This window comes from Centrocercus urophasianus, unplaced genomic scaffold, assembly GCF_019232065.1.
Source record: "Centrocercus urophasianus isolate 14NV4802_14NV808 unplaced genomic scaffold, USGS_Curo_1.0 seq_1094, whole genome shotgun sequence".
NCBI lineage: Eukaryota > Metazoa > Chordata > Aves > Galliformes > Phasianidae > Centrocercus > Centrocercus urophasianus.
The window spans coordinates 10,615-22,493 of record NW_024884247.1 but is presented as its reverse complement, the minus strand read 5'-3'; the positions used below and the strand labels follow the sequence as shown (position 1 = coordinate 22,493).

At 51.2% G+C, this 11,879-nt stretch overlaps 1 protein-coding gene across 1 annotated transcript; it reads right to left on the bottom strand.

The window, feature by feature from the left end:
• Positions 1-3,299: 3,299 nt before the first annotated feature.
• HOXA11 (homeobox A11) lies at positions 3,300-6,150 on the bottom strand. The gene is made up of 2 exons (XM_042833045.1): positions 5,349-6,150; positions 3,300-4,005 (listed from the first exon to the last, which is right to left on the bottom strand). Exons 1-2 carry the CDS (start codon positions 6,004-6,006, stop codon positions 3,773-3,775), a joined length of 891 nt encoding a protein of 296 aa, XP_042688979.1. The 5' UTR covers positions 6,007-6,150; the 3' UTR covers positions 3,300-3,772.
• Between the last annotated feature and the right edge of the window lie 5,729 nt (positions 6,151-11,879).

Sequence of the window (11,879 nt, the reverse complement as noted above, 5' to 3'; positions counted from 1 at the left end):
TGGATGGATGGATGGATGGATGGATGGATGGATGGATGGATGGATGGGTGGACTGCCGGCAATCTGGTCCTTCATGCATGCTGACTTAACGTGCAACAGCATGCTTAGTTTTGAGCATAAGTGTGTCAAAACTTGTTTACCACAGGCTGCATCCAGCTGCGAGGAAGCAGGCTCTCCTTTTAAGTTACCAAGCGACCCTAACTAAACTACAGTTCAAGTCCAATAAGATCGTCAGAATTGTCTGTCATTTGTAGTCTGGGTTGCCATAGATCTAGTTGATTGAAGACACCTACTGTTCCCCACATAAATGTCAAGTTTCATAATATTTCCAGTGCTACAATTTTTATAACTGGAAGAAATCTACGAGTTTCTCTGCAAAAAGAAGTATTTCCAGATACCGTGGATTTTCCACGCCGCCAGCCAAAACTTCACCAAGAAACAGAAAAAGGTCAGCAGCGCCTCAGAAAGCCCCTGCGACGTTCATTTACCACTTTAATCACCAACTTTCGAGCTCCGCTTCCACTGCCGGTGCCGAGGCCGGCCCTCCCCGCGCCCCGCGTTGGCACCGCACCCGCCGTCCCCTCTGGCCGCGGGGCACGCACAGAGCACTTACCTCCGCGCATCGCCTACGCCGGAGCCCCGCTGCCCGACCTCCGCCTGGTCCCTCGCGCTAATTGAGCGTGCGGCCGCGAAGTGAACAAAGGCCAAGATTCCGCCGGGCTGCTCTCCTCGGCCGGCGGCTTTGACATTGATCTGACGATCGCCATCTGGCGGCCGCGCCGTCCCGCGCAGCCCCGGGCCCCGCCGCGGGCCGCCGGCCGCTCACCTCCCGCTCCGCCCGGCGCGGCAGCCGCCGCCTTTATAGCGGTGCATTCCGCCTCTGCGAGCGGACAAGTCACGGACACTTTTTATGGCCGCATTGTCACAGCAACACAGAGGATGCGATTTTATTGGGCTAGGAAATCAAACCCCGAGCGGAGAAACTCCGTAGTTTAACTGTCTCTGGGATTGGCCGTGAATGCCAGTTAATTTTTAACAGGGAAAGGAAGCTTTCTCGCTAAACTTTCATTGCCCGTCCGCTCCCCATCCGTCCCTCTCTCCCTGCCTGCCGCCCGTCCGTCCGTCCGTCCCCTCTCGGCTCGCCTTCCCCGCGGACAGACAGACGAACAAACAAACAAACAAACACCAGAGCCTCCCTTCCCTTCGTTTTTCAGCGCTCCCTCCGCCGAGGCGCTGTCTGGCCGGCGATGGTTGTCAGCAAGGCCCGCGTCAGTGGGAGTGCTTCACCTCAAGGTTATGGGTGATGTCCAAGCAATACAGAAGTTCAAAGCCAGCAAACAATGTGAAAACAGAATGTACTTTCTTCTCCCGATCAGGACCGGGGTCAACACTCAACATTCGGCTGCTCTTCCCAAAACACGTTCCCATCCCAGCCATTGTTTTGGTTTGGTCCTCCCTCCCATCTATTTTCTCCCTGCAGCCCTCCCCCCGCCCCATCCCACCCCTCTCTGCCCTGGAGATCAAGGACAACCCCAGCCGGCCCATTTCCACCGCGCTGCCAAGCGCGTTTTTTCTCGAAGGAGGCAATGGTTTTCTTAGGGCCCTCATCGTCCTGAGCCCTCCATCCACAGAGGGCTCGTCCGCCCCTTTTCTTTAGGGACGGGTCTCTAAAATGAGTCTCAAGCACTCCCAGCACCTCTTACGCTGCCACACGTGGCGGAGCACACTGCGGTGTCACATGCCGGTGTGACAAGGGACTTCACCCCACAGGACAAGGACACGGCCTCACGAGGAGCCTTCTCCACCTTCCTTTCCTAACCAGACCACGTCTGCTTGGCCACACCAAGGCTGAAGACTTAACAGCCGAGCTCTACAAAAGGACAATCGTTTCTCCCCAAATGACCCCACAAGGTCATGAGGAATTTCGGGTGCCAAAGCCACATCAGGCAAAGCGACATGCAGGAACGCGACGCCAGAATGAAAAAGAGAAAGTTTCCATTGTTTTTATTTGCCTTGTGCGCTGTTCCACTGTATACATGCAACCAAGTACTTTCAGATATTAAAAGAAAACGGTATATACACATAGTCGATACATATGGAAAACAGTGATGGCATATAAAGATACTGCGTTTGGTGAACCGTGACAAAGAACTTACATCCATTTGGTAAATTTACTCATCAAAAAACTTCCTTATCACCACTTTGTTGCACATGTAAAGAAACCCCACACCCTTCAGCCCCATAGGAGAAAAAAAATGAGGAAAAAAAAAAAGGCGTTCGAATAAAATAGGTCATGGGTTCCTCTTTTTTATTATTTACAAGTCTTGTAAAACATCGCTCCTGTATGAAATATACATTCAGATATTCTCATCAGCAAATTACCTTAACGATAGAACTCCGTAGCCTTTGTAAACCGATATAGAATTTTAAATATTTTTCTTTTTTTCCCTCTTTTTCTTTTTAAAATTGCTTTTTTTCTTTTTTTCTTTTTTTTTTTTTTTTTTTTTTTTTTTTTCCCCTTTTTGTTCTTCTTGGAAAAATATATATTTTTAGATATTTAAAATAACTCCGAACGACTCTCCGTTCTTTGCATCCGTCGGCTGGGCGACAAAGTAGAGCTCGTGACATTTAAAGTAGACGACAACAAAATGACCGTATTTACACTGTTTGGCTTCTGATTAAACTCCTCACTGGTCACCTTTACAAGAGCATGCAATTGAGTTATTTTAATGATCCAACGTTAGCGCATTGCACAACTCCAAGTTTCAATTAAGTGTTGTGTGGTATTTGCTAAACTGTCGTTCTCCACAGGTATTTCCTGAAGAAAGTTTGCGAGCCAGAAGCCAGAAGGTCAGTTTCCTCTCCGTATTTTTTTTCTTTTAAAACGCTGAAATTCACGCTTTTTAAAAAATGGTTTATTTTTAGCATTTTAATATGATTTGTCTCCGAAAAGATGGCAACGCACAGGCCGTTGTCATAAATAAAATGAGTGCTAGTTATAATTTGAGAAATCTTTGCTTCGTTTTGTTTGCTTTTTTCCTTTTTCTTTTCAGTGATTGTTTCTTTGCGATGTATGGCAAATTTATACCTGATTTTTCTTTTTAAAGTAAATATTTCAGTCTTTCATTTCTTTCTCTTCCCACCCCCATCCCCGCTTCCTCCCACCCCAAAGGAAACACTATTGTACCCATCCTACATCCGTGTTACAACTGCTCGTGGTCAGACTCGTGAAGGTGTAGGCTTGTCCCCCCCCCCCTGTGGCCGGTGTTACTTCTCTCCCCCCTCCCTTAATTCCCCTCTCAAACCCATGGGCAATGGCGCACTGCCTCAACCACAGACATTTTCCTTCCGGGAAGGACGAGAGATCATTTCCCAAAGTTTGCGTCCTGGCTGCGGCCGCTCGCGGTGCCGGTGCCCACGCCACGCTCCGAGGGGGCAGCGGGACACGGGGACAGCCCTGTCCCCTCCCGGATCTGCCCAACGCGGTGCGGGAAGGTGAGAGGCGTGGGCCAGGCGCTCGGAGGTGACGCGCGCGGTGGAAATGGATGGACGCCACGTGTGGCAAAATCAAACCGATTCCAGTTGGAACGTAAATATATAGACAAAACAATAAACCGTCATGGAACGTCCAGAGCAGATTTACATGTATGGAAAACCTCGGGTTCTTCGAGTCCCGTCAGATACACACCTCCTTCCTCCACGTAACCTCGTGGCTTGACCTTGTCAAGGGCAAAATCTGAATTTAATCTCGTCTTGAAAAACGCTACGAGTTTTAGAGTAGTGGATTAGCTGAGTAATATTGTAATCGGTCCCTGTTAATTTTTTTTTCTTTCATTCTTCTGTTTTGAAACCATATTTTTACTTGGCGGTCGGTCAGATTGAGCATTCGGGAGAGCTGGAGGCGTTTCTCTTTGTTTATGTAGACACTGAAGAAGAATTCCCTTTCTAGCTCTCTAATCTGATATTTGGTGTAGGGGCATCTCTTTTTACGGGTCCGTTGTCCACCTGTGGAGCGAGAAAAGGCAGAAGGGTTTGTCACGGCGGGGCCGGGGGGGGAACAGAGGGGCAAAGCACCTCGACACGCTACAACGCTCATTCCGCCCGATCCGCGGCCGCCCTGGGCAGCCGCAGGACTGAGCGCACGGAGAGCTGCGGGGAGCCGGGACCCACCGGGACGCCTCCGGCCCCGGGCAGGGCGGAACCCCGCCGGGAAGCGGGGCTGAGGCCTCGCTCCGCGAGAGGAAGGGGCGAGAGGCAGGGAGGAAGCCCCCGGAGGACGCTCGGCCGGAGCCGGGCGAGCTGAGATCGGGCAGCGGCCGCCCCCCGCCGCCCCCGCAGCAGCCGGGCACCCCGCGGAGCTCCGTTCCCCGCTCCGGAGGCCGAGAGCGACCGCGCGGCCCCGGCACGGCGCAGCCCCGCGCCCGCGGCAGCCGCACGCTCTGCCGGCAGCTTTCCAGCACGCTCGGCCACCATCTCGGGGTGTTCTCCTCGCGCTTAGCCGCCGCGGTTTTAAAGTTCATTAAGCGCAATAGAAAAGGGCTCGAGGCTCAGAAGCCCTTTGCATTCAATCTAGCCGCTACCCCTTTAAAAACTTCCTTTTCTGGTACAGTTCATTGTCGAGGTATTTTTCCCCGAGCTGTATACTGGCGTTGCCTTTTAAAAAGCCCACATAAAAAAATCAGCCTTTGACAGATTGAATAACAATTGTAAGTAACAAACTGTTGGACAGAAGGCAACGCGTAATTGCCACAGCGCCCGGGTAAAATGGCTTCCTTTAGACAAAAAGGCCAGCTTTAGGTTAATTTGTTTCTTTTAATATATTGCTACAGTTCAGGCGGCTACTTTATCTGCTCAACGCGGCTCGAGCGCAATCGTTAAAGCGGCGATGGCTTTGAATGCGGCTCCTAACTAGGCTCCCGGTGCAACACATGGCTTTTATAAAATCACGGGATTACATCGGTATCAAAGGAGCCGGGATCGCCCTTCTCTGCCGAATTTACAGGCGCCCGACGCACGTTATTATATTTTCGAGAGCCGACCGCAGAGCCCCCCTTTATTACGATTCCCGAAAAAAAAAAAAAAAAAAAAAAAGAAGAAAAAAAAAAGAAAAAGAGGAAGGAGAAAGAAAATTTTTTAAAGGCATCCGTCGCCCGGTGGGTATTTCACGGCCAATTTCAGCACTAAACACGTGATCTCGCCTTTTATAACAAAGTTTTGTTGGGGGAAATCTAAAGGCCCTTCATAAACCTTATATGCTTATAAAACAGCATATAAAAATTTAACAGCGGCGGTGCGCTACATTTCCAAGTCCCTCTCCGAAAGCGCTCGGGCGCTGCCTTTATACGTACTGGAGCTGCCGGATTTCTCCTCATTGTTGCCGGAAGATGACTCGGGGCTGCTGCCGCTCTCCGGCCGCCTCCGCCTCTCCTTCCCCGCCGCCGCCGCCCCGCCGCAGCCGCCCTCCGAACTTGAAGTTGCCGCCGTCGCCCCGGCGGCCGTGGGCGCCTTCTCGCCGCTCTTGTCCGGCGGATAGTCCGCGGAGGACGGGTTCTCCGCCGTGCCGTACGCCGTCTCGAAAAACTGGTCGAAAGCCTGCGGCAGGACCCCGTTCCTGCCCACCGTGCTATAGAAATTGGAGGAGACGTTGGCGCTGGGGTGGTGGTAGACGTTCGCGGTGCTTTTGCCGAACACCTCGCCCATGCTGGCGGTGGTGGTGGAAGGCAAGCAGTCTCTGTGCATGATCTCCTCTGCGGAGTAGCAGTGGGGCAGGTTGTTCCGGGGGTGCCATTTACTGGAGGGATCAATGGCATATTCCCTGAAGGTCACTTCTCTCACGGGTTGGACCTGGGGCAGGTTGGAGGAGTAGGAGTATGTCATAGGGCGAGAAGACGGGGTCTGGGGCAGAAAAGAAGGGAGGCTGGAGAAATCAGGACCCGAGACGTAGTACGTACAACTTGGCAAATACATGTTAGAGGAACAAGGAACACGCTCATCAAAATCCATCATTAGGGCTACCTCGGCTTCTCCGCATTAGCTGAGCTTAACATGATTCTCTAGCGCAGCTGCCCCTTTGAAGCAGATCCGTGAAGTAAGAAATTGGGAGACGTAAGCTGACGTGGAGAGCCTCCGGCCTCGGCGGGGAGGTGCGGCCACGTGACGCGCCGTGCAAATTGACAAGCGGCGGCTGCGGGCCCGCGCCTCTTTGTAGCCATCTCGGGGGAAGCAACAGATCGGCGCGGCGCGGCGCGGCCCCGCACCGCACGGCCCTGCACAGCACCGCACCCGCACCGCGCGGCCCCGCACCCGCACCGCACGGCCCCGCGCCGCCCGCCCCCGCCGCCCTCCCAGCCCAGCGCAGCACCGCGCAGCAGCGCGCAGGTTGGCCCCGGTACAGTGCAGGATACAAAGGCACCGCTCGGCACTGCCCCACACTTAGCGCCCGGCCCCTCGCACCCCCTGGTTCTGCAGCACTTAGCAATGCCCACAGGGCTAGGTGAGAGCTCTCTGTTTGTTTGTTCGCTTGCTGGGGTGTGTGGCGGCTCGTTGGCAGGCTCCGAAAGGAAGGGAGCAGGAGAAATGAAGCAACGACTCCTTCTAGAAAGCTGCTTCCTAGCAGGAAGCGCTCTTTGGGAAAGCGGTCAGTTTAGGGTTGATGGCTTCCTCCCCTTTTATTTTTTTCCTTATTTATTTATTTTTTTCTACATTTGCCTTGGTTGGGTCTTCAGGTTCACCCCATGCCCCCCACCTCCCCACCCCCCACTCCCCCCCACAAAAGAAATTATATATATATTTAAAGCCCCCTCGCCCTGCAGGGTTTTGCTGGAAACCTTCCTAGCAAGAATGTGCCTGGGTCAAGTCTGCACTGATTTTCATGGTGAATAGATTACATGCTTGCATTCATGTTCACTTCCGAAGCGCTTAGTGTCTTCCTTCCCTCCCTTACATATTAACCTCAAATACCCCGTGCGGCTCCAGCCAAGCCTCACCAGAGGTACTTAGCAGTATTGGATTCCCAGAACGCAGGTTCGCTTTCCTCACCGCCACCCCCGCCTCCCCGAACCATCCCCTGCCTATTTGCCACGCCAGAAAAGCCTTTTAAACTGCAGAGCACTGGGCTAAAAAGTGTTTGCTGATCTCTTCGCGTCCGCACCGCCTCTAACCGCTCGGAAAACCGGTGGATGTAGGGCTGCCCCGCTTCGACAAATACTCCGGCTTTAATTGCCAGAAGCCCAGTTAAAATTATTTGACATACTGTTAACCCCTAGGAACAAACTCGCCGTCCCGAGATCCTTTCCTTTCTGTCTGGTACCGTCGCCGAAGGCTGAGACCCGGGGAGACCTATTTTAAAAACGTGGTTAAATTTTTACTATTGTTGCATGAAAGGGATGATATAGAAAGCGGATTGTACAGGGCAGAGACTAAAAAGTACTTCTCTGCCAATAAAAAATGCACACCCCACCGAACGAGCGCAGCCAAAGAAAACAGAGAAATACGCCAAAGAATACAGCACCTTTTGAGGCATGGACATCCCTCGGCTGTTGGAAAAAATAATGAAAGTTTTTTTTGCTGTTCTGATGCTCGATTTCAGAAAAGAAACATTTGGGTTCCGGCTGGATTTAATCATAACAGAAAAATAGAGCGGCAAAAGGCTGCTGTGGTGTCGGTGCTCTGATGAAATCAGATGGAGCTCGAGGTCTGTGCCCCAGTGGACAGGGGAGACTGATGGAAAGGAGACCGAAATGCTGGAGAAATAATATTTGGATTCCGCCCCCCCCTCCACCCCCTTTTCCTCTGCAGCGTTGTGGAAGTATTTATATATCCGGAGAAAGTTCTATAGTAAATTCTGGAGATCTTCGGTATTTAAATATCAACATCGATTTGTTTATTTATTGCTCAGCTTATCATAACCGACTCGATAACAAATCTAATCATGTTGCTTGCAAAAAAAAAAAAAAGTTCTCATTATGTATTTTCTCTACGTTATAGTTAACTGATGCATTTGAATTCGAGCTGTAAATTCAATATTATCAAGTAATTACTTTGTAGTGGAGTAAACTAATTTATTAGCATTAATGTTTATATGCCGTTTTCTTATTTTACAAGGGTTACCGTTCACAAATCAAACGCTCCGGACGTATCCCCGTAATGAACTCTTTATTTTGGTTTGCTGCAAGAACTTCTTATGCTCGCTGCGTGTCTGCGAGCTGAACTTGAAATTAGTGAATTAATCTTCAGGCTTGACGTGTTTGCTAGAAAGTGGATGGAAAGGGATCGCATGTCGTCAAAACCGCTAGCAGAAGACTGCGTTGTCGTTTGGGGATTGTAAAAACGCTTGGGGATTCTCCCTCTCCCTCTCTCCCCCCTCCTCTAACTTGGGGTGGGGGGGTGCAAGAGCTCTGGTTGGCTTTTTCTTTAACGCATCTCATTTCCATCCCGGTTCTTCGGCTAGGAAGGCGGGGGGTCGAGGGGTGGGAGCCCTCTTTGGGCACCCGGCACGGACCGTGCCCCCCCCGTCCCCCCGCACTGCCGCCCCTCCCCGCGGACAGAGAGGCAGCGTTGGGATTTCGGTGACTTTGAGATAACAAAGGCGCCACCATTGCAGAGCCTCGCCCCGCCTCTGGGTGATGGCAAACAAATTCTTGCACTTGTATTACGGCTTTTAAGGCTATAATTGAACGCGGCGCGTCTAGGAGAACCGAAAACAGTTCTAGACTGACCTGCGGTTTTATAGCACTTTGGCAGTCAACTTCAGCTTGTGTCAGAGCAGACACGACAGGGCTGCCCGGCCCCGGGACGCCACCTACTTGGCCCGGCTGCGGCCCCCCCCCCCGCCGCGTTCACCCCGTGGCAGAGCCGGGGCAGCGCTGGCACAAGGCTGTACGTGCCCGAGGTGGGGGCAGCTCCTGCACACAAAGGGAAATCGAGGCAAGGGGGAGGAGGTGGGGGGGGGGGGGGGTACCGGGGGAGGCTGCAGCCCGGCCACCCTCTGCGAACCGGGCGTGTGTGTGCGCGGGCACAGCGCGCACACGTGCGGCCCCGATGCCTACTTTGAGACTGCTCCTCCCCGCTGCTCGCTCCCAAAAGTAAAAATAAGAATAATAATAAAAACCCGACACCCCCTCAAGCATCATATTGGTTTCATCCACTTTTCAAGGCGGGGGGACCCCAAAACGCCTTTCCCAGCCATCGGGAGAGTTCCGGGGAAGGCAGGGAGCGAGAAAACACGCCCGGCATGGACTGTTCTCTGCTTTATTTGCTGTTAAGTGAAACAGAGATAATGTTCGCTTAAAGCCTCGGAATGTGTGGGTAATTGCAGGGAGCCTGCTGTTAGGTTGCTGCGCTCAGCACAATTATCAATGTCGATTATTTGGTCTAACGTTGAATTGCTCTTTTAATACAGTAATTGGGACTTCCGTGTCGAGGAAGGGGGAAAATCGAGCCTTCCCTTTCCTAAGCCCGACGAAAACAACATCAACAAAGGGAGGCATTGCGTTTGGAGAAGCAAAATGCATTCGTTCCGCCTCCCCGAGTATTTCAGCCGGATTAGGGAGACTCAAAACGCTGCGAGTTTTGCAGCTCTGCTGCTGCAGAACGTTTTGCAAAGGATGGACGTGGCCAAGAGGCAGAGGCTGGGAGCACGGTCACCCGGTTAGCTAAGCTAAACAAAGCGGGGGAAAGCTACAGCTCTTCTTTGGAGGAATATAAACAGAGCCGGGACGCCTCGATAGCGCGGCTCTATGTATACACATCGCGTGCAAAGGGGACTGTTTAACTTACTGCCGCTGTTCTCCGAAAGGTCAAGTTCTATAGTATCCAAATTGTTGTCTTTTTTTTTTCTTTCTTTCTTTCTTTTTTCTTTTTTTACCTCTTTCTTTCCTTTTCCTTTTTTTCTTTTTTTTTCTTTTTTTTTCTTTTTTTTTTTCTTTTTTTTTTTCCCCTCGGCTCTGTTTTGTTTTAAAAATGCGGTAAGCCGAGCGTTTACCTTTGCCGGTAGGGTGGGTGCCTGCAATTAACAGCAGCAACGTGTGCTAAAAGGCATTCGTTGTCGGGTAGAGCTAATTGAAATATTCCCGATTGCCGGTTTGAGTCTCGTAGGCTCTTCTCGTAGGCGCTTTGTAAGCGTGCAGGCTGATGACAGCCTACGAAGTCTTATTAGAAAAATGTAGGATGAGGGAATTCACGGCTCTCTTGCCACCTTTCCTCTTTTCCAATGAAAATAATGCCAGAAGGCGATAATTCTTCTCAAAATTGGCCAGGAATGCAGCTTCAGAAAAACGTGGTTATTGTTCGGATTTAAAGTATTTCGAGCTCAGAAGGTCTTAACAGGCGCTTGTTCTTTTCTGTTTGCCTTTTGTCCGTTAGGGAAAGCGCGTATCCTTCTGTTAAAGTCAAACCAAAACACCACCACCAAAATCCTAAATTCTCTTTAACGCCGTGATGGAGGGAAGTGCTACAATACTTCGATACGATTTTTCAAATACTGGTTTACCCCATAATCTGAAGTAATTTTTGATAGAGGCGAGAAGGAAGCCCCATGCTGTGACACAGAGCAGCTATTTGTGTCCCGAACCCGAGCTGTATGGTTGTGATTTTGCGTAGGGAACTGCAGACTATGTGAAACTAGAAAGGGCAGAGGTAAACCGGACCCGAGGCAAGGTGATTCTGTCATGTTTGTTGCGTTGAATCTCACTGCGTTATTTTGGAGACCTGAACTTCTCGAAGGGCTGTGCTCATCTGGGCGCAGAAAAATTTAGATCGATTTTTAATATCAATTACCGAGATTCTTTCCTTTGCTCTGTCACGTTCTCTTTTTAGTCGCAGAGATGGAAAAGTTGCAGGGAGGTATTTTTTTTCCACCTCTCAGCTTGAGCTCCGGACCTAAAGAGATCTGCCCGTCTCTGGCCACCAAACACGACATTTTGCATCCCTTTGCGAGGATGGATCGCTCCTTCTGAACTCACCCTGCCTCCTACTGTATCAGCAAGCACAAACACTGAGCGCAGTTTTCAGAACAGGAAGCTTATTGCGGCAAGGCTTTCCTTTCCCCAGAACTATTTTCTTGCCCTTTTGCAGCCGAACTATTTGTTGTCGTCATGCACACCCAGCATCTTTACTAGCGCGGAGGGTTTCTCATCGCCGTGGGCCCCACAGCCCGCCTCCCCAGCATTGTGCCCCCCCTCGGTCTCTCTGAAGACCCTCTAAAATTTAGGTTATGTTTACTGCTCGCGGTTTGCTTCCGACAGACAATACAGGGAGATTTGGCAACAAAGAGGGCATAAGGAGGCTCGATCGTAGACGGTCAAGTATTTCGCAGTTTGACTGACTGCGGATGCTGCCGTCACTGTCTCCTTTTCTGCACTTGAAAGCTCTTCAAGACCTTCTCGAAACGTGAAAAGGCACAACCAGTCTTTCCTCCCCTTATGGAGCCAACTACAGGTGCAGGAGCGCTCTGACCAAAAAAGAAAAAAAAAAAACAAAACCAAAACCAAACAAACAAAAAAAGGTGCAGGGAGGGCTGTCCGCACCGAGCGGCGGCCTCGAGAACGAACCCGAAAGCCAACTCTTTCCGTTATCTCCCCCCGATACCGAACCCAGCCTCTTCCCACCGGTCCCCACCCGAATCCTCAATAAAAACCGGGACATTGGCGCCGGGGGCGGCCGGCAGCTTGCAGCCACCTTTCACGCCCAACGGTTTTACGTGGGATTAATCCGAGCGTTTATTGAACGTCCCCAGCGAGCCCTGGGAAGTGCGGGGCTGTCCCACAAGGCGGAGATCCCCGCACACGGCCACAGCCTTCCGGTGTTCCTGTGCAAAGTTCTCCCGCAGCCCGGAACGCCGCGTCCCTATACATAAGAAAAAAAAAAAAAAAAAAAAAAGG

Bases quoted from the DNA above. Each gene is read 5' to 3' on its own strand.
- HOXA11 (XM_042833045.1), bottom strand. From the start codon at position 6,006: ATGATGGATTTTGATGAGCGTGTTCCTTGTTCCTCTAACATGTATTTG. The intron at 4,006-5,348 runs GTACGTATAAAG...CTCGCTCCACAG, and splicing joins GGAGAAATCCGGCAGCTCCA to GTGGACAACGGACCCGTAAA.